Source organism: Chenopodium quinoa, unplaced genomic scaffold (assembly GCF_001683475.1).
Source record: "Chenopodium quinoa cultivar QQ74 unplaced genomic scaffold, ASM168347v1, whole genome shotgun sequence".
Classification (NCBI taxonomy): Eukaryota; Viridiplantae; Streptophyta; class Magnoliopsida; order Caryophyllales; family Amaranthaceae; genus Chenopodium; species Chenopodium quinoa.
This window is the reverse complement of record NW_018743574.1, coordinates 4349549-4371907: the sequence shown is the minus strand read 5'-3', so window position 1 is coordinate 4371907 and position 22359 is coordinate 4349549. Positions and strand designations below refer to the sequence as shown.

At 35.5% G+C, this 22359-nt stretch overlaps 2 protein-coding genes and 1 long non-coding RNA gene across 3 annotated transcripts; 2 read left to right on the top strand and 1 right to left on the bottom strand.

The window, feature by feature from the left end:
- Positions 1–1725: 1725 nt before the first annotated feature.
- Positions 1726–6184, top strand: LOC110682188 (acyl-coenzyme A oxidase 2, peroxisomal-like). Its single transcript, XM_021858455.1, has 7 exons — positions 1726–2497; positions 2766–2881; positions 3442–4322; positions 4666–4845; positions 4938–5104; positions 5231–5354; positions 5650–6184. Exons 1-7 carry the CDS (start codon positions 2004–2006, stop codon positions 5803–5805), a joined length of 2118 nt encoding a protein of 705 aa, XP_021714147.1. The 5' UTR covers positions 1726–2003; the 3' UTR covers positions 5806–6184.
- Positions 6185–6447: 263 nt separating this feature from the next.
- On the bottom strand, positions 6448–11659 carry LOC110682189. The gene is made up of 5 exons (XM_021858456.1): positions 9714–11659; positions 9537–9614; positions 8847–9064; positions 7664–7887; positions 6448–7379 (listed from the first exon to the last, which is right to left on the bottom strand). Exons 1-5 carry the CDS (start codon positions 10612–10614, stop codon positions 6719–6721), a joined length of 2082 nt encoding a protein of 693 aa, XP_021714148.1. The 5' UTR covers positions 10615–11659; the 3' UTR covers positions 6448–6718.
- A 3793-nt stretch (positions 11660–15452) lies between these two features.
- Positions 15453–16884, top strand: LOC110682187. The gene is made up of 3 exons (XR_002503384.1): positions 15453–15745; positions 15983–16035; positions 16716–16884. It is a non-coding gene; the product is annotated as an uncharacterized LOC110682187 (long non-coding RNA).
- The last annotated feature ends 5475 nt before the right edge of the window (positions 16885–22359 follow it).

Below are 22359 nucleotides of genomic sequence, written 5' to 3'. Positions count from 1 at the left end.
AGTAGCGGGAACAAACGAAGAAGGGAGCGCATCAATGCAAACATAAAAGCCATTTAACAGTTGATTCCCCCTTGCGGCAAGGTATAATCAAGGTTCTCATAGTCGTATAAATATCATCATGAATTCATGACATAGTTATTTGCTTCTCGTATTATTATTATGCATATATTTATGAGTTTTTGTGGCGTAATGTTGTAGGGGAATCATGCGATCATCCTCGAGCGTGCCATTGAGTATATAAAATCCTTGAAGCTCCACATTCATGTAAATAAATACTTACGTCTTAGTACTGCTTTATTCACAAATTTGTATTGGACTTATATATGTGATTGTCAACTACCTCGTATTTAAAGCTATAACTTATAATAAGATATAGTACATTATTGCAATATTGCACATAACTATATGACATGTATGAGTTTATAACAATTGGACTTGCAAAATGCAGGCGATTTCAAAATTAAGAAGTGAACAGGGCCAGTTTCAAGCTCCATATGCAGCCCAAATGATGACGCAGCCATGGCCTCCATGGAATTGGATCCGGACCATGGCTTTGGGGGCCTCAAGTAACCAATCAAACCGGATATCCAATACTTGGACAAGGCGGTTTTGGTGGTGGTGTTCAAATCCAACCGATGTCTCATTGTCAGGTTCCATTCGCACCAATGTTGTGCCGTCTACCATGTTAAACTACTCCTATCATGTCACCACCTACACCCGTTCCATTGCCCTTTGTGCCTCCTCAATCGCAATCCACGCCCACCCTCTTCTTTTAATCAAGCGCCTCACTCATCAAAAAGTTGTTGATGGCACATTTAGCCTGCTTAATTGAACACCACATTGTACGTTGTATTTTGTAGTGGTAATACCACATGTATTAAAGTGAGTTTATTTCTGTCAACGATGTATGTAAAAAAGAATCTTGTAATTGTGCCAACAAAATACCAAGTATGTATTTTAAGGTTATGTAATTCAGGCATTTAGCTAGCCTACTTGGGCCAACAAAATACCAAGTGTGTATAATGTATTCATAATCATGAGTGTACGTTATTTGGGCTTTAACTTGCTTATTTGGGCCAACAAAATATGCCAATTAGTGGGTCAATACGGATACGGGTTTATTTTCCGTTTCATTACCTTTGATAGATTTGCCAATAATTGCTGTAAAATTAGATTTGATTATTTGCTGTTAAATTAGATTTGATTATTTTCAAAGTATTTTCTTGAAATTCATACTAGTCCGTTAATAAAAATTAAATTTGATATGAAGATTCATTTTAAGGAATTGAGTTAAATATTAAACTCTCTTTTGTTCATATCTTGCATTTATATTTATATTTATATTTTTTAATCTTTTGTATTTTGTACTCTGTAGTATTTGGGATTTCATTGAAACAATTTCAAAATTTGTCATTATAATAGTGAACAATCGAATTAAATGTTGTACTTGGATAAATGGTACAAAATATAGTATTACACCGTACAATTTAATCTCATGTCTTGAACATGAACACTACTCATCTAGTTTATTATTTGAGCTAGTTAAATGAGCCGACGTTCAATACATTATTGTTTTCTCGCCGCAACTTACCAAATAAAATACGTAATAAGTTGGAAAGAAGGATACAATTTGGACGTGATGAAGATGAGATAATGAGGATGGGTTGACCACTTGACCGAAGAACACAGATAATGTCCTACTCAACAATCATATCTTCATTCATACCTCTCTCAATGTTTACATTGGATGGAGCGTCTAACAACCTTAATTTTTTTTTTATTTTTAATTTTATGACAGAAAATACGTAGTATAAATTACACCCGCCAAAACTATATCCTATCACGCGATTCCACGTATTCAAATTATTACCGGATTACCACGCAATTTTTTATTTTTTTTTTAAATATAGAAAGTCATCCATAATTCATATCAAAGAAACTTTTCGCCAAAAAAATCTCGAAAAAATCCCAAAAAAAAAAAAAAAAAAAAAAAATCAGTCAAAATGCAAAGAAGATCGGAGAAGATGAATCATACCGGGGAGGAAGAAGATTTGTCAGAGAATTTATCAATCATGAACCGTCGGATCGAACGGCTGAGATTGCATCTGCACCCAATAATCATCAAGAATGAAATTGAATCATCAATGGAGGTCGAAAGATGCAGGGGAGAAGGAGGAGGAGAGAGAGAGAAGGGGAAGAAGGCATCCATGGAAGTAAATATGGAAGCTTTATCAGATTATATGAGAGGAAAATACAGAGATATTCAAGAAAAAGTGTATGAATATTTTAAAGGAAGACCAGAACTTCAAACCCCAATTGAAATCTTAAAAGATGATCATAGAGAATTGTGTTTGAAACAGCTTCTGGGTTTGGTTAGAGAAGCTGGAATTCGACCTTTTCGATTTGTTGTTGATGAACCTTCTAAATATTTTGCGATTCTTGAAGCTGTTGGGGGTATTGATATGTCTCTTGGGATTAAAATGGGTGTTCAATACAGGTATATTAAACTTTGTTTTATGTGTAATGTTGCCATCACGGAAACTTGTATACAACGGGTGTATTTAATTAGGCTCGAGTCACATTAAAGTCGACTTTTTTGAAGGTGTGACTTTAATGTGATTTGGGGTGACCTATAACCAAGTTTTTGGTTAGAGGTAATGTATCCATTGTATGCAAGACTTTTGATCTTGGTAGAGTATTGTTATAATTTTGTGTCTTTTGGTTGATTTGGTTTGATTTGTTTGGTAATTGTGGATGTGGTGCAGTTTATGGGGAGGCTCAGTGCTGAATTTGGGAACTAAAAAACATAAAGATAAGTACTTTGATGGAATTGACAACCTTGATTATATGGGTTGTTTTGCTATGACAGAACTTCATCACGGTAAATCAACATTCCCTTTACTATATGATGACATGAGGTTTTTTTTTTTTTTACAATTTGTACTAGAACTTAATTTATGCTCCTTGTGTCCAAATTTGATTGTCCAATTTAGCGTAAATTACACAATCAATGTAAATAATAATTTTAATTTTGGACAAAGGAAGTACAATAAAGCAAAAAAAAAATAAAAATAAATAAATAAATAAAAAATAAAAAATAAAAATTGAAATTATGTTTTAGAGAACCTGTAAGGTGTAGAATTGTAGATTCTTTTAACTTGTCATTTTGGATTAACAGTATCTAGTTGTTAGAACTTGTAATATGTTTTGTATGTTGCATAATTCTTTCAAGACAATCTAATTATTGGTATATCTTTATTTATAGTCGTAGTTTTGTGTAGAGTGTATAAAATTTATCTTCATTGTGAACAGATTGATTATACTCCGTGACTGTGTAAAGGTTTCCATCTGAGAAACTGATTTTCTGAACACATTGCTGTCTATTGGTATGATAGAATATCTTTTTATGGCGAAATTTAACTTATGTTTTGTGTTTGAAAGGCTCAAATGTCCAGGGCCTGCAGACTGTTGCAATGTTCGATCCCATCACAGACGAATTCATTGTAGACACACCTAATGATGGGGCCATCAAATGGTGGATTGGAAATGCAGCAGTTCATGGCAAGTTTGCTACAGTCTTTGCAAAGCTAATGTTGCCATCTCATGATGCAAAAGGTGTTACTGATATGGGTGTCCATGCCTTCATTGTTCCTATTCGGGATATGAAGACTCATGAAGTTCTTCCAGGGATTGAAATACATGACTGTGGTCATAAGGTTGGCCTGAATGGAGTGGATAATGGAGCTCTGCGATTCCGTTCTGTGAGAATCCCCCGAGATAACCTGCTAAATCGCTTTGGGGATGTTTCACGTGATGGCAAGTATACTAGCAGTCTTCCCACCATCAACAAACGATTTGCAGCCACCTTAGGAGAACTTGTAGGGGGACGAGTTGGCCTTGCTTATTCCTCCGTTGGTGTGCTTAAGATTGCATCCACTATAGCCATTAGATACTCTCTTTTAAGACAGCAATTTGGGCCTCCAAAGCAACCGGAAGTTAGTATTCTTGACTATCAATCTCAGCAGCATAAGCTGATGCCCATGTTGGCATCAACCTATGCATTCCACTTTGCAACACTAGATCTGGTAGATAAGTATTCCGAGATGAAGAAGACACACGATGATGAGCTCGTGGGTGAGGTCCATGCTCTTTCTGCTGGTCTAAAGGCATATGTGACTTCATTTACTGCAAAGTCGATAAGTATCTGCAGAGAAGCCTGTGGGGGTCATGGTTATGCTGCTGTGAACAGGTTTGGCAGCTTAAGGAATGATCATGATATATTTCAGACATTTGAAGGTGATAATACAGTGCTTCTGCAACAGGTATGATCAAACTCCTTAGTATTTTGTTAATGAGCCAATAATTTGTTTGCTTACCCATGTGCATATTTGTTTTCTTATATAGTAAAAGATTTCTATTGATGTTTAGATTTATAAGTTAATAATAAGATGTAATTGGAGCCTGCATGTTCAATCACTGTATAGTAGGTTCATGATCAGATTGGATTCTCGCTGTCTTGTCTCGTTTTTCATTGATCTGCTACACTGACTGTACTACCATTGAATATTTCTACTGCTACAAAATAATTTCATTAATCTCGTTTGCTGGAGTAGTTGTTGGGGTATATAATGACTTCAGAAAGCTGACTTGCTGCCAAAAACACAGGTTGCAGGGGATCTATTGAAAAGGTACCAGGAGAAGTTCCAAGGGGGTGCTATTGCAGGGACATGGAACTATTTGAGAGAGTCGATGAATGCGTATCTCTCTGCTCCGAATCCTGTGACCGCTCGTTGGGAAGGTGAAGAGCATCTTAGAGATCCACAATTTCAGCTGGACGCTTTCAGGGTAACTGGCTTGACATTATGGTCTATAACTGTTGTTACTCACCTATAAACAGGATGTTTGTATTAATGTTGAGTTTTTAATTTTTGTTGCAGTACCGAACATCAAGGCTTCTTCATAGTGCTGCATTGCGTCTCCGAAAGCACTCCAAAACTCTAGGCACTTTTGGTGCTTGGAATAGATGCTTAAATCACCTTCTTACACTAGCAGAGTCTCACATTGAATCTGTCATACTTGCAAAATTCGTTGATGCTGTAAAAAGGTTTATTTTTCACCTTCTTTCTCTGACCTCATATGATATTTCAAGCCCCTATTTCTGGTTATATTTCTTTCAAGTCTCCTAAATGTTTATTTACTGATGCTTCTCTGTGATCCTTTTCTTCCCTAGCTGTCCCGATGAGAGCAGCCGTGCTGCTTTGAAACTTGCCTGCGATCTATATGCATTGGACCGTATCTGGAATGACATAGGAACATATCGCAATGTGGATTATGTAGCTCCCAACAAAGCTAAGGTATTGTTTTCTAGATGATTACTTCAAATTTGTTTATTTTCTTTATGCAGGATGTTACTTACTTTGCTTCATATTATTTGGTAAAATAAGAGAAAAAGTAAAATTTTGCTGATATATTTTGAATATAACTGGTTTCTTATCAATAGAGGGTATATTAATCATGTTATCATTCTAAAGGAACAGTATTTCATATGCCTAAAATATTTGTTTAATTTTCTGTAAGAGCAATTTAATACGTTTCTGGCAAGTAAAAAATAGTGCAGTGCTTATGCTCAGATCAACGGTGGTTTTGCAGGCTATTCATAAGCTGGTAGACTATCTTAGCTTCCAAGTAAGGAATGTAGCAAAGGAGCTAGTTGATGCATTTGACCTTCCAGACGATGTCACTCGTGCCCCGATAGCAATGCAAAAGGAAGCTTATACTCAGTATACACAACAGGTTGGATTCTAGATCTGGAAACAGGGATTGATTGCCCATAAAGCGGAGAAAAATATTCTATAACTTTGTTGGAGGATCGGTGTCTGTATATTTTTTAAAGAAATGTGAAGGTATTTCCCACGGCCAAAGTCATTTTTCATTCGTGGTATCTTTGGGTGTGTGAAGGATTGGAGTAGAAGTCCCTATGAGGCTGTGACTATGTGACAGTAGAAGACGCCCTTGCTGTTTTTGGCTTGGAGCAAATGTATCTAAATCATCTAACTCTTCTGCATTTTATGCACTTTGGTATACCTAAGTGAGCATATTGTATTGCCAGTTAAAATATTTATTTATATTGGCTATTCGTTTGGTTCAAACAATTCTTTTATGAAAAATCATTAATTTCTTTGAAGAATAGACTTTCAAAAGATAACATTTCAGATACATTTTAGCATAAAGGAGCTGCAGTTACATTTGGCTCTCATTAGACATTATTTTGACACAAGTCTTCTAAGATGCTGTGCTGATGTTTGTATGAGCATGCAGTTTCTTTGGCATCTCAATCTCAGGCTTGACATAGAATAATAGGAAAATGAGAGGAGATTATTTTATTGTTTAATTACATTTGTGCAAGTTCTCAAGCATCTCAACGCAATGCAACTAATAGATACAAGTTTTCCCAATCAATGTCAACAGTCTTTATTTACGTGACCCTTTCCTGCAGACCAAGTGCCTGTTCGGATAACAGATGATGTGAATGCATTTTAATCATCAAACTCGATATTAAATAGGGATGAAAAGACAAGCACTAATTTGAGATGATGAATGCTTTTCTGGCTAATTGTTCTAGCAGTCTTGCAGATGCTGCAGACTCTCAAACTTGGTGTATTAGAAGCAAAACGCTCAGATATATTTTCAGTAGTAATTACATGGACCTTTCAGAGTTTCAGTATCTGAAAGGTGGTCTAGGATTCAAATATGCAAGACGAGCTGCTTCATTTTTCTGTCTAATATCCTCGTAGAGTTTCAGGGAAGCCTCGGAGAATTTGGTTAGTTTATCGAGCACCTTTGTTAAACTTGTGTGGATAGAGCCCAAATTCTCAGATTTACCCTCATTGGCATCTTCATCCTTCCCTTGTATTTCACCATTGCTTTCTGAAACTGCTCTCTCCTTTTTCTCCTCTGCTTGCTGCTGTTGCTTTATCAGCTGTTGCAGGTCGGACAAGAAGTTTTTAATTGCATCACTGACCTCTTCAGAAGGCAATGCTTTGATCCCTGCCGACCAATCTCGGCAGAGGACAAATATCGGTGGGGCCACGACACGACGAGGGGAGAATGGCCTTCTGCTACCTCGACCACGTTCCTGTGGCTGCAGCACACAGTTTTGCAGCCACCCATTGATTGCTTCCACGTATGATGTGAGGCTATTCATCCAGTCAGCGAAACTGAGACCAAAGCACTCGAATTCATACTGGAGTTGAGACATTATTTGCTTATGAGCTTCGCTTCCCAAAGTCCCCATAGCAGTCTTAGCATGGTAAGCCAATGATATTGTTATGTATTGTGCATGATGGCTTTCCAACATGGCTTTCCACATCCTTATAAATCTGCACGAAATTCACAAATCATTAACTCATTCCATATTTTGATGGAAAATGGTAATAAATCATTTTACTTGAAAGACAATACAGGACATGGGAATGATAAGGCCTGGTTTATGACTAGGTAGAGGAGCTAACGGTCCATCATGGCTGTGCCAATTAGTTAGGAAAATGATTGAGCCATCTATTTCGCTTTCTATTATTCCAAATTTCTTTTATTACATCTATCATTTGATATTTTTCCTATCACAAGTTCCTACCAGAAAAAGGTAACTGAGTTGGTATCTTACGCTGTAATCAATTCAGTAAGTTGGGGCTGTAATTCTTCATCTCTCATTTTCTCAATGCGCTTTGCTATGGAATCAACAGCATGAAGGGCCACTCTTATACGTGAGTGCAGATCTTTTACAGCTGCTCTGGTTTTGTCGATTACATGAGTACTAACATCCTTTGCAAACTGATGCCGGAGTTGATCACACTTCCTTTCATACTGCTTCCTGATGACTTCACTGGCCTAATGATTAATAAGACAAAATTACTAAATCATAGAAACACAAACTCTATAAAACAGATAAAAGGTAAAAATGAGAATACTTGCACTAGCTCCCCTATCTCTCCTTATAGTAACATGTTACGCGTAAAACATCACTATACCACCACCCTTATCTGAGGTACTTTCTGAAATTTCATTCAAAAGATGCAAACCATCTATTTTTGAGACAGAGCAATAAAGAAACTCGCTGTCCATATATGATGACTTTGAACACTCCTTCAGTGCATTCCTTTCTGTTTGTATAAAACCGGTACAGGGCTTCACCATATTCTAATTTTAGTCCTACTACAGTTGGATTATTCCTGATTTCTTGTCAGGCTTCAAACCTAGAGGGGCTAAATATTTCACGGTATCATAATCACTCCGTAACTTACAGATGGTGATAGGGAACCCGCACATCAGTGGTAGCCTTTCCATATAAGCCTAGGTTGCATAATGTTGAAGAACAAAATCAACCTACCTCACCAACAATTCAATGATGTTTGATCAAATAACAATACCTCACAAACTTGTGATATTTTTCATATTTCTCATCCCTAAAGAGCAAAAACAATGTTTATATCATCGTCTTTTTAGTGTAGTCTGTGCATGAAAGTCAGGATCTATAAATGCTACACTGACTAGAAACTATATATGTCAACAAAGGTCAACATACTTGTACACTTCTCTTTGGAAAGCTAAACACGGTAAACAAATCCCTAGTAGGGAAATAAATCATCTTACATCCCAACGTTGCAATGTTCTTAGTCAAGTTTGCTTGTAAATTGAGAAACAGATCACCCAAGTGGAATATTCTAAAAAATGGTCTCACACAAATGATAACAGACTAGTAATAATTTAACCTTCCATGATCCTGCGTACCCTATCAACTAGAAAACATCAAAATTCAGTTCACGTGATAAGAATGCAAGTAGAAATACCTTGACTTCATCATATAACTTTCTCTCCCATGCATAGAGCCTGTCTAGAGTGGAGGAATGACTTCCCGCAATCATGCAAAAATCTTCTACACACTCACTACCGCTGTCATCAGCATCATCTTTAGATGCAGAGGCAAGAGGATTCCTCGATGATGACGATTGTGAAGATGTAGACCTGTTCCATACAATCACCTTGGGCACATTTTGTTGCTGAAGATCTATGAATAGCAACAACAAAATATTCATCAAATATGAACTAGACGGATCAATCATTTACAAAATTGCAGTAGCAAATTAAGCACTACTCATAAATCAAAATAGGAAAGAATGTCAGTCAAGCCTTGATTCGGCTACTGATCTTGAATAAGAAACCAAATTTACTAAGATTAATAATTGAAGACAATGTAGACTCTATAACCCTTACCCTACTCATTCAAGCATGATCAAAAGGCATAAAGCACAATTAATCCAATTAAGGATAAAAATAACCATCACACAACAGTATGATATAATATCAATAATAATAAACATTTGTAATTGTTAGACATTCCCTCTGTCTATCACCCAATAATCACAACTCACACAATTTAGGTAACTCAAAAACCCTTTTTCCGAACATCCTAAAATAGTACTACTATACACCAATACACGGGTATATTCATTATCTAGCAAAAGATGATTAAAGCTCACCATTAGCAGCATGAACACTTTTGCCACGACAAAAAACCAAAGGACAAGCCGCTAAAAACTCCGATGAAGACGAGCCTCCTAAACATAAATTAAAAAAAAAAGTGCATTACATTTCTACATGAATAACACATTCAAATTCTTACAAAATCAAACACAAAGATCAGTATTCAGTAGTACCTTTAGCCTCGGCATACCCGACCCGAATTTTATTAGCTTCAAACATCCTAGCAACCTCTTTACCCGATTCAGAAGCTCTAAAAAACCGGTGCTCAATATCCTTAATACTTGACACAAAATCCTTAGCTCTATGTGTTATATATTCAGACGGATCCTCCCTTTCTTCACCCAATTCTTTCCCCTTTTGCCCAGAATTACTATCACCACCCCCTATTTTACTAACACCACCCTCAACCTTTTGTAAATTTCCAACACTACCCTCTTCACCCCACAACCTAATACTCCCACCACTACCACTTTCAGGCCCATTACAACCCAAACCCACAAACCGAAAACTCTCGGGTTCGGGTTCGGATCCGGGTTCGGGCTTGGGCTTTTCTTCTGCGGGCTCAAAGTAATCCCAAGAAGCTTCCGATTCAGGAATAAGCGGCGGCGGCGGAGGTGGCGGCGGAGGCATCGGAAAAACCAAGGAATCATCATCATTATTATCAACGAAGCTATGAATGTTGGTACTAGGATTATACCTTAAAGTAACAGCAACACCGCCACTTCCGCCGACAACGCCGGATTTCATGCAGCTTAATCTGGGTTCCGAGGAACAAACCTCGACAACATCGTCAAGGGAAGGAGAAGGGTGGTAAGAAGAAGAGTGATGAGAAGGGGTTTTGTCGAGTTGATCAGTGTTGTGAGTAGGAGAGAGAGAAATTGAAGATTCAATCAAAACTTCAGCTTCTGCAAATCGACGAAGTGAAATGCCGATGTTTTTGAGGGATTGAATGTAGGAAATATGAGCAGCTGCTAGATTGTATCTTGAGTTAATTGCTTGGTTAATTAGGCGTTTTCTTTGCTTACACATTCCTAGTGCTGCTGTTTTTTCTGGTCTTGAGTTTGAACTTCCCATTTTTTTAAAAAAAAAGTTTTGATTTTGAGGGAAATGTAAGAAATTTTGAGAATAATGAGGTTATGAGGGTTTAGGGAGATTTAGCTGACATGTAGAATGATGGTGGTATTAGTGGGAAAAGTGATTTTAAAGTTGAAAAAAAAAAAAAAAAAAAAAAGCAGTGAAAAGAGTGAGAGAGATGATATATGAGGCCTCGAAAAGTGTGCAATTACTAATTACTGTTCACTAATGAAAATATTTTGGTTAATCTACTACGAGTAAGTAGATAAATTACTCATTTTTAGTACTAGTACTTGTAGTGAGCTTTTGATTAATGTATGATAATCTAACCAACACTAAATATAATCGTAATCTATGAATATGTGTTGAGTAGAGTAGCGGATTGATTACCTAATCAAGTAAGGATGACAAAATTTGACCACAAGTTTTAGGTAAGTTTATTAGAATCCGTAACATGCAGTAGTAATAAGAAATAATAGGGATTATATGGGAAAAGTTAAATTAATGGAAAAGGGAGGATGTTTGTTTGAGTGGAGAGGAGAAGAGCCAAGAGGGAAAACCTTCCTCTGAGAAAATTCAAAGGTGTCAGTAAGAATTGGGAGAAGGGTGGGGACCCAAGCAGAAATTCCAGTACTGTACAATTTACTAACTGTTGTTATTTCACTGCCTTTAATGGAACTCTAATAACTCTCCAACGGCTCGTTTTGTCTTAATTTTGTTTGTTAAGATTCCCACATTAATTACCATTATTATTCTTTTTTTTTTTTTTTTTTTTTTTTTATCTTAAGTTTAGCTTCATTTAAGCATAAATCATAGTAGTACCGTAATTATAATTATCACAAATCAAATTATGGCTTACTAAGTTAACTCTACTTTTTGAGGTCTCAATTCTTCAGGACACGAAATCGTTAAAGAATTTTATGTGAACCCATAATAAAAAGTTGTAATTTTGACAAGTTTTGTACCTGTATTCTCTTTGTTCTTTTTTCATCTTTGACTTTTTGTTAAGTATTTTATCATAATTTTGTGTAAAGACGTTTAATACGGAGTATTTAGTAAGATTGAGTTGATGAATGATGAAATTGGAGAAACCAAAAGTAATACACTATGAAAGTAAAATTATGGATTTGTGGCCTTGCGCCTTGGTGGTGTTGAATTGTTGATGGGTGGGATTCTTGCCTTTTTCTCACGTCCAAACAAATCCACTTTACCTTGCCTTTTCTCCAACTGTATAGCCTCCTCCATTTAAGTCATTTAGTACAGTTTCTGTTTTAGTGCATGAAATAAAGAGTAGGTATATTCACCTTCAGTGCATCAAATTAATTAAATCAAGTCTACCACAAACATATATAACAATAAATAATGATCATATATGGTTTCAAACGGCATTATATGACCCTCAGATATCTCTCCTAAAATTTCAAAACTTTTTGACACCAAGCCCCGAAACCTAACAAATTTCTCAAAATGGGTGGAAATTAGCCTTTAATTTTGGAATTTTTTGACTTTTTTTCAATAGGAATTAAAAATTACCGAAATGTTTACCATGGTCCCTAAAACCCTCCGGGAGTCCAATTGGTTGGGTAGAACCATCCAATTTGCCTTTAAACGACCAATTTATCGGTTTACAACTTGCATCGATTTCATCATCTCAAGCTTACCAATAACATTTATGACAACATATAATGTTCATATATGGTTCCAAACGGCATTATATGACCATGAGATGTAGTCCTGAAATTTCAAGGCTTTTTGGCACCGGACCCGAAACATTCGAAATTTATCAAAAAAGCGTGGATATAGCCTTCAATTTTGGAATTTTTTGACTTTTTTTATCCCGCAAATAAAAATTGCCGAATTATTTACCATGGTCCCCAATACCCTCCGGGAGTCCAATTAGGTGGGTGGAACCATCCAATTTGCCTTTAAACGGCCAATTTACCAGTTTACAACTTGTAAAGATTTCATTAAATCAAGCCTACCACGAACATTTATAACAACAAATAATGATCATATATGATTCCAAACGGCATTATATAACACCGAGACATATATCTCCTAGAATTTCAAAACTTTTCGACACCAGGGTCTTGAAATCTAAAATTAATCAAAATGTGTGGATATTAGCCTTCAATTTTGGAATATTTTTGACTTTTTTCACCTGGAAATAAAAATTAACGAAATGTTTACCATGGTCCCTTAAACCCTCCGGGAGTCCAATTGGTTGTGTAGAACCATCCAATTTGCCTTTAAACAACCAATTTACCGGTTTACAATTTGCACCGATTTCATTAACTCAAGCTTACCACGAACATTTATGACAACATACAATAATCATATATGGTTCCCAACGGCATTATATGAAACTAATATGTAATCCTAAAATTTAAAGGATTTTCGACACCGGACCCGAATCATTCGAAATTTCTCAAAAAACGTGGATAAAGCCTTCATTTTTTGGAATTTTTAGACTTTTTTTCGCCCGGAAATAAAAATTGCCAAAATATTTACCATGGTCCCTGATACCCTCCATGAGTCCAATTGTGTGGGTGGAACCATCCAATTTGCCTTTAAACGGCCAATTTACCTGTTTACAACTTGCAACGATTTCATTAACTCAAGCCTACCACTAACATTTATAACAACAAATAATGATCATATATAGTTCCAAACGGAATTATATGACCCCAAAATGTAACCCCTAAAATCTCAGTGCTTTTCGACACCGGGCCCTAAAACATTCGAAATTTCTCAAAAACCGTGGATATTAGCCTTCAATTTTTGAATTTTTTGACTTTTTTTTGGCCCGGAAATAATAATTGCCAAAATGTTTACCATGGTCCCTAATACACTCCGGGAGTCCAATTAGGTGGGTGGAACTATCTAATTTGCCCTTAAACGGCCAATTTACCGGTTTACAACTTGCAACGATTTCATTAACTCAAGCCTACCACGAACATTTATAACAACAAATAATGATCATAGATGGTTTTAAACGGCATTATATGACTCCGAGATATATCCCCTATAATTTAAAAACTTTTCGACACCGGGCACCGAAACCTCAAAAATTTATCAAAAAGGGTGGATATTAGCCTTTAATTTTGGAATTTTTTGACTTTTTTCACTTGAAAATAAAAATTGCCGAAATATTAACCATGGTCCCTAATACCCTCCGGGAGTCTAATTGGTTGGGTAGAACCATCCAATTTGCCTTAAAACGACCAATTTACCGGTTTACAACTTGCATCGATTTCATTGACTTAAGCTTACCAGAAACATTTATGACAACATATAATGATGATATATGGTTACAAGCGGCATTATATGACCCTGAGGTTTAGTCCTAAAATTTCAAGGCTTTTTGACACCGGGCCCGAAACATTCGAAATTTATCAATAATCGTGGATATTAGCCTTTAATTTTGGAATTTTTTGACTTTTTTTCTCCCCGGAAATAAAAATTGCCGAAATAATTACCATGGTCCCTAATACTCTCCGGGAGTCCAATTAGGTTGGTGAAACCATCCAATTTGCCTTTAAACAGCCAATTTACCGGTTTAAAACTTGCAACGATTTCATTAAATCAAGCCTACCACGAACATTTATAACAACAAATAATGATCATATATAGTTCCATATAACATTATATGACCCCGATATATATCCCCTAGAATTTCAAAACTTTTCGACACCGTGCCCCGAAACCTCTAAAATTTCTCAAAATGTGTGGATATTAGCATTTAATTTTGGAATTTTTTTGACTTTTTTTCACCTTGAAATAAAAATTGACAAAATGTTTACCATAGTCCCTAATACCCTCCGGGATTCCAATTAATTGGGTAGAACCATCCAATTTGTCTTTAAACGACCAATTTGCCGGTTTACAATTTGCACCGATTTCATTAACTCAATCTTACCACGAATATTTATGACAATATATAATGATCATATATGGTTCCAAACGGCATTATATAACCCTGAGATGTAATCCTAAAATTTCAAGGTTGTTCGACACCGGGCCAGAAACTTTCGAAATTACTTAAAAAGAGTGGATATTAGCTTTTAATTTTGGAATTTAATGATTTTTTTCCCCCGGAAATAAAAATTGCCAAAATATTTACCATGATCCCTAATACCCTCCTGGAGTCCAAATGGGTGAGTGGTACCATCCAATTTGCCTATAAAACGACCAATTTATCGGTTTACAACTTGCAACAATTTCATTAACCCAAGCCTACCACGAACACTTATAATAAAAAATAATGATCATATATGGTTCCAAACGGCATTATATGACCCCGAGATGTAATCCCTAAAATCTCAATGCTTTTTGACATCGAGCCTGAAACATTCGAAATTTCTCAAAAACCGTGGATATTTGTAATACCCCATATTTTAAACCCGTTTAATTATATTAATCAAATTTATTAATTTAATAATGTTCGATTTCCTTCCAAATTATTTTAAAAATATAAATATGTATTTAGATAATACAATAGCATTATTTAACTTATCAATATATAATTTTACGGAAATAATAATTACATTTATAAAATATTTTATACGTATGAGTTAAGCCGGAAATGTAATACTCGAAAATCATATTTTTACTTTGAGTATTTCTTTGCTCCAAGTCAAAGGACCCAAGTCCATTTCTTACTCCTAAAGCATGACCAAAGTCACAAACTTCTCTTACAAACTTGAATACTTGGCCTCCAAGTTGTTGACATCATACATGATGTCAATAACATGACCTCATAAACTTCCTTGACCCCCAAGTTGTTGACATCATACATGATGTCAATAGAACTCTCAAACTCTATAAATAGGATCCAAAGTTCAGCCATTTTAAGCCAAAAGTCTCTTGCCCTTAAAGTTCCATCCTTCTTTCTTCTCTCTTCCTCCCATTTTCGTACTTCTTCATCCCGTATATGTTCCAGGCCATTTTTCATCCACTTCTGTTCATTTTTAGCGTTTTGATATTTGAGACAAAGTTGTTCTTCTTGAAAAATCCTTGAGGTTAGGCTTAAGAATCACCCAGTTTGGAGCTATATACTATGAGATATGGCCTCTGCAAGATCTGACTCCTCCCTTTCAACGTGGACCTTTCTACTTTAGATTGTTTTGCGGTTAGTATTCTAAAACTAATATTTATTTTCAATTTTTTTTATTATAAGGTTTTATATTTGATTTTTATTACTCCATATAATGTTTATTTAGGAGATAATTCATGGTAGTAAATCTAGGTGAATAGTTGTAAAGAGTCAATATAATTGTTCATGCACAACTAGTATAGGGTCGTTATTTAATGGTTTAATGTTCATGGGTTGAAGAGTTTTTGATTTAGGATTATTGGTTCCTTGTAGGGGGAATTGCAAGTTCGAGATTAAAAAATTTGTGTTTGTTGCAAAAGATCGAGGTACGTACTCGTGGCTAGATCTTTAAATATGTGATTTTATACAAATGTGTTTTGTGTTTTGAATGATGAAATATGTTTGAATGTTGAACAAGGATTTATGAATGTTTATGAAATGAATATTGTGAAATGTTTTACTGTTTGATCTTTGGAAATAATTTCAATGTTCTAAAAGCTGTTTATGCACATACTTAACTTCAAATTCATTTTAAAGAGCAAATGTTGTTGAAATCCCATACATGGGAATTGGAAGGTTGATTTATCAAAGATATATATTGGATTTTTATGACTCCCACTATGTGGAGATAAAATTGAAGACTATGGACTATGTATGACCTAGTCTTTCCCCTTGATAGCACTATGTAAGGAGTTACTAGCTTGAGGGGGTGTGCACACTTAGGTGGAAAAATGATTTGTGAAATGAGGATTGGATCTATCCATGCTTGTCTTAGACTATTTTTGGAAAATTATTGATTTCGGAAATTGATATATTTTAATATATGAATTTATATTCACGAGTGGTTTAAATCAATTGTGATTGATTAAAGTCGAAACTTTTGAAAGCATGTTTAATGAACTAAATTGATTTTACATGTTTAGCATTTGTATGTACTTAGCATTTTGGCTAATACGTATTTCTCTTTTGTTTTGGATTGGCCCTACTTATCATTAATGATGAGTAGATAGGTGATGGCGATCAGAAGACGTGAATTAAATGCTGCATTGGGGACAATGGGCGGTGATCACCTAGTTAAATTTAGTAGACATAGTATCAGTGTTGTGTTACTTTAGAAATTCTTGAACTATTATTATTATTATTATTAAATGACAAGTATTTTCTTCCGCTGCAAATCTCTGTTAAGCCTTACGTAATCACGTGGCGGTAATACTCCCATGTTACTCCCTAAAGTTGGATTATTATTATTGTAAATATTAAAGAGTAATTTGGGGGTATTACAATATTAGTCTTCAAATTTGGAATTTTTTTACTTTTTTCTCCCGTAAATATTTACCATGGTCCCTAATACACTCTGGGAGTCCAATTGGGTGGGTGAAACTATCTAATTTTCCTTTAAATTGCCAATTTACCGGTTTACAACTTGCAACGATTTCATTAATTCAAGTCTACCACGAACATTATAACAACAACCAATGATCATATACGGTTCCAAACAGCATTATATGACCCTGAGATATATCCCCTAGAATTTCAAAACTTTTCGACGCCGAGAAACCTCCAAAATTTCTCAAAAAGGGTGGATATAAGCCTTCAATTTTTGAATTTTTTGACATATTTTCGTCCGAAAATAAAAATTGTTGAAATGTTTACCATGGTTTCAAATACCCTCCGGTAGTCCAATTAGATGGGTGGAACCATCCAATTTGCATTTAAACGGCCTATTTACCGGTTTACAACTTGCACTGATTTCATTAACTCAAACCTACTAGTCTACCACAAACATTTATGACAACTTATAATGGTCATTTATGGTTTCAAACGTCATTATTTGATCCCGAGATATATCTAATAAAATCTTATTTCTTTTCAACACCTGACCCCAAAACCTTCGAAATTTCTAAAAAAGCGTGGATATTAGCCTTCAATTTAGGAATTTTTTGACTATTTTCGCCCAGAAAAAAAAAAATTGCCGAAATATTTACCATGGTCCCTAATACTCTCCGGGGGTCAAATTGGGTGGGTGGAACCATCCAATTTTCCTTTAAACGACCAATTTATCGGTTTAATACTTGCACCGATTTCATTAACTCAAGGCTACAAAGAACATTTGTGACAACAAATAATGATCACATATGGTTCCAAACGACATTAGGACTCCGAGATGTATTCCCTGAAATTTCGAGACTTTTAGACACCGGGCCCTAAAGACTCCAAAATTTCTCAAAAAGTGTGGATATTAGCCTTCAATTTTTGAATTTTTTTTGTCTGTAAATAAAATTTACGAAATGCTTACCATGGTCCCTAAAACCCTCCTGGAGTCCAATTGTGTAGGTGAAACCATCCAATTTGCCCTTAAACGACCTATTTACCAGTTTACAACTTGCACCGATTTTATTAACTCATGTTTACCACGAACATTTATGATAACATATAATGATCATATATGGTTCAAAGCGTCAATATATGACCCTGAGATGTAATCTTAGAATTTAAAGGCTTTTCAACACCGGGTCTCGAAATCTCTAAAATTTCTCAACAAGCATGGATCTTAGACTGTAATTTTGGAATTTTTTTACTTTTTTTTTCGCCCGCAAATAAAAATTGCCGAAATGTTCACCACTGTCCCTAATACCCTTCGGGAGGCCAATTGGATGGGTAGAACCATCCAATTTGCCTTTAAACGGTTAATTTACCGGTTTACAACTTGCACCGATTTCATTAACTCAAGCCTATCAAGAACATTTATGACAACACACAGTGATCATATACGGTTCCAAACAGTTTTATATGACCCCGAGATGTATCACCGAATTCTAAAGGCTTTTAGACACCGGGCCCCGAAACCTCCAAAATTACTCAAAAAGCGTGGATATTAGCTTTCAATTATGGAATTTTTTTACTTATTCCGAAATGTTTACCATGGTCCCTAATACACTCCGGGTGTCCAATTGGGTGGGTGGAACTATCAAATTTTCCTTTAAATAACCAAATTATCGGTTTACAACTTGCACTGATTTTATTAACTCAAGCCTACCACGAACATTTATGATAACATATAATGATCATATATGTTTCCAAACGGCATTATATGACCCTGAGATGTATTCCCTATAATTTCAATACTTTTCGACACCGGGCCCCGAAACCTTCAAAATTTCGCAAAATGCGTGGATATTAGACTTCAATTTTGGAATTTTTTGACTTTTTTTTCGCGCGAAAATAAAAATTGTCGTAATGTTTACATTGGTCCCTAATACCATTCGGGAGTACACGTGGCTGGGTGGAACCATCCAATTTGTCTTTAAATAGCCGATTTACCGGTTTACAATTTGCATTGATTTTATTAACTCAAGCCAACCACGTACATTTATGACAACAAATAATGATCATATATGGTTCCAAACAACATTATATGACCCCGAAATTTATTCCCTAAAATTTCAAGACTTTTCGACTCAGGGACCCAAAACCTCCAAATTTCTCAAAACGCATGGATATAGGACTTCAATTTTAGAAATTTTTAACTTTTTTTTCGCCCGAAAATAAAAATTTCCGAAATGTTTACCATGGTCACTAATACGCTCCAGAAGTCCAATTGGGTGGGTGGAACCATCTAATTTTCATTTTAAATGGTCAATTTACCGATTTACAATTTACACCGATTTCATTAACTCAAGCCTACCACGAATATTGATGACAACATATAATGATCATATATGATTCCAAACGGTATTATATGACCCCGATATGTATTCCCTAAAATCTCAAGATTTTTCGATACCGTACCCAACCTCAAAAATTTCTCAAAAAGAGTGGATATAAGTTTTCAATTTTGGAATTTATTGGCTTTTTTTCTTCGGAAATAAAAATTGTCGAAATATTTACCATGATCCCTAATACCCCCCGGGAGTCTAATTGGGTGGGTGTATCCATCCAATTTTCCTTTAAACGTCCAATTGTGGAAAAGTTTACCATGATGCCCAATACCCTCCGGGAGTCGAATTGGTTGGGTAGAACCATCCAATTTGCCTTTAAACGGCTAACTTATTGGTTTACAACTTGCACCGATTTCATTAAATTAAGGCTACCACGAACATTTATGACAACATATAATGATCATAAATGGTTCTAAATTGTATTATATGACCGCGAGATATATCCCCTAAAATTTCAAGACTTTTCGACATCGGGCCTCGAAACCTTCAAAATTTCTCAAAAAGCATGGAACTTAGCCTTCAATTTTGGAATTTTTTGACTTTTTTTCGTTCAAAAATAAAATTTCCAAAATATTTACCATGGTCCCTAATACCATCCGGGAGTCCAATTGGGTGGGTGGAACCATTCAATTTGCCTTTAAACGACCAATTTACTGATTTACAACTTGCACCGATTTCATTAACTCAAGCCTACCACTAACATTTATGACAACAAATAATGATCTTATATGATTCAAAACAACATTATATGACCCCGAGATGTATCTCCTAAAATTTCAAGACTTTTCGACACCGGGCCCCGAAACCCCAAAAATTTCTCGAAAAACGAGGATATTAGTCTTCAATTTTGGAATTTTTTAACTTTTTTTCACCCAAAAAATAAAAATTGCCGAAATTTTTATCGTGGTCCCTAATACACGCGGGGAGTCCAATTGGGTTGGTGAAACCATCCAATTTGCCTTTAAATAAACGACCAATTTAGATACCGATTTACAATTTGCACGAATTTTATTAACTCAAGCCTATTACGAACATTTATGACAACATAAAATGATTCCAAACGGCATTATATGACCCCTAGATGTATCCCATAAAGTATTAATTTTTTTCTACACGGGCCTCGAAACCTCCAAAATTTCTCAAAAAGCGTAGTAGATATTAGCCTTTAATTTTGAGATTTTTGATTTTTTTTTTCGCATGAAAATAAAAATTGTCGAAATATTTACCATGGTCTCTAATACTCTCCGGGTGTCTAATTGAGTGGGTGAAACCATCCAATTTGCCTTTAAACGACCAATTTACCGGTTTACAACTTGCACCGATTTCATTAATTCAAGCCTACCACAAACATTTATGACAACAAATAATGATCATATATGGTTCCAAACGTCATTATATGACCCCGAGATGTATCCCATAAAATTTCAAGTTTTTTCAACACTGGGCCCTGAAACCTCCAAAATTTCTCCAAAGACATGGTTATTAGCCTTCAATTTTGGATTTTTTTGACTTTTTATCGCCCGAAAATAAAAATTGCTTAAATGTTTAGCATGGTTCCTAATACCCTTTGGGAGTCCAATTGGGTGTGTGGAACCATTCAATTTGCATTTAAACTGTCAATTCGGTTTGGTTCAAGTCAATAATTTGCGGGTTATAATCAGGTCGGGTTAATTCCAAGTCAAGTCATTCTCGGGTTTGGTTCAACTCAATAATTTGCGGGCTATAATCAGGTTGGGTCATTTCCAAGACGAGTCATTTTCGGGTTCAAGTCGGGTTATGTTCAAGCCAATAATTTGCAGGTTACAATCAAGTCGGATCATATTCGAGTTTAACTAAGTATAAATAGATAATTATCATTTTTATCAAGTTAATTATTTCCTTTGACTATAATATATATGGAAACATACTAAGCAACTATAGCTTATAATTTAGGAAGATAATTATCTCCGTTAACCATACAACAAATTTATACTATATTTAACTTTTAAATTTGGGATGATGCTCCTTTCTTTTGATGGTCTGGACCGACTTGGTTTCCCTAGACAAAATGCTTTGATCAACAATAATAAGGTAGGGTTAGGAACAGGCCGGGTCTAATTCGGATTGGGTTAATAACATGTCGGGTTAAATCAGGGTTTTGACAGGTTAAAACGGGTTTGGGTCAATTTCGATTCAGGTCGGGTTTGGTTCAAGTCAATAATTACGGGTTACATTCGGGTCGTGTCGTCTCTAGGTCGGTTCATGTTCGGGTTTGGGTCTCAAATACTTGGGTCGACTCAGGTCTACAGTTGGTTAGTCGAGTTCGGGTCACCATTTTTTCGGGTTCAGACGGGTCGGTTAATAATCGGGTTCGGATCGGTATTTCGGGTTGGGTCTACTTTTGACAACTCTACCTACCATGAACATTTATGACAACATATAATGGTCATTTATGGTTTCAAATGTCATTATATGACCCCGAGATGTATCTAATATAATCTTATTTCTTTTCAACACCAGGCCCCGAAACCTTCGAAATTTCTAAAAAAGCGTGGATATTAGCTTTCAATTTAAGAATTTTTTGACTTTTTTTAGCCCGGAAATAAGAATTGCCGAAATATTTACCATGGTCCCTAATACTCTCCGGGGGTCAAATTGGATGGGTGGAACCATCTAATTTTCCTTTAGACGACCAATTTACCTGTTTAATACTTGCACCGATTTCATTAATTCAAGCCTACAACGAACATTTATGACAACAAATAATGATCACATATGGTTCCAAACAAAATTATATGGCCCTGAGATGTATTCCCTAGAATTTCGAGAATTTTAGACACCGGGCCCTAAAGACTCCAAAATTTCTCAAAAAATATGGATATTAGCCTTTAATTTTTGAATTTTTTGAATTTTTTTTCGCCCGTAAATAAAAATTTCCAAAAGGCTTACCAT

What these genes read in the sequence shown, in the direction of transcription:
- LOC110682188 (XM_021858455.1), top strand. Translation starts at nt 2,004, where the DNA reads ATGCAAAGAAGATCGGAGAAGATGAATCATACCGGGGAGGAAGAAGAT. An exon ending in ATACAGTGCTTCTGCAACAG is followed by an intron (nt 4,323 to 4,665) that starts GTATGATCAAAC and finishes CCAAAAACACAG; the next exon opens with GTTGCAGGGGATCTATTGAA. An exon ending in TTCGTTGATGCTGTAAAAAG is followed by an intron (nt 5,105 to 5,230) that starts GTTTATTTTTCA and finishes TTTCTTCCCTAG; the next exon opens with CTGTCCCGATGAGAGCAGCC.
- LOC110682189 (XM_021858456.1), bottom strand. Translation starts at nt 10,614, where the DNA reads ATGGGAAGTTCAAACTCAAGACCAGAAAAAACAGCAGCACTAGGAATG. An exon ending in CGGGTATGCCGAGGCTAAAG is followed by an intron (nt 9,615 to 9,713) that starts GTACTACTGAAT and finishes ATTTATGTTTAG; the next exon opens with GAGGCTCGTCTTCATCGGAG. An exon ending in CTTACTGAATTGATTACAGC is followed by an intron (nt 7,380 to 7,663) that starts GTAAGATACCAA and finishes AATTTCGTGCAG; the next exon opens with ATTTATAAGGATGTGGAAAG.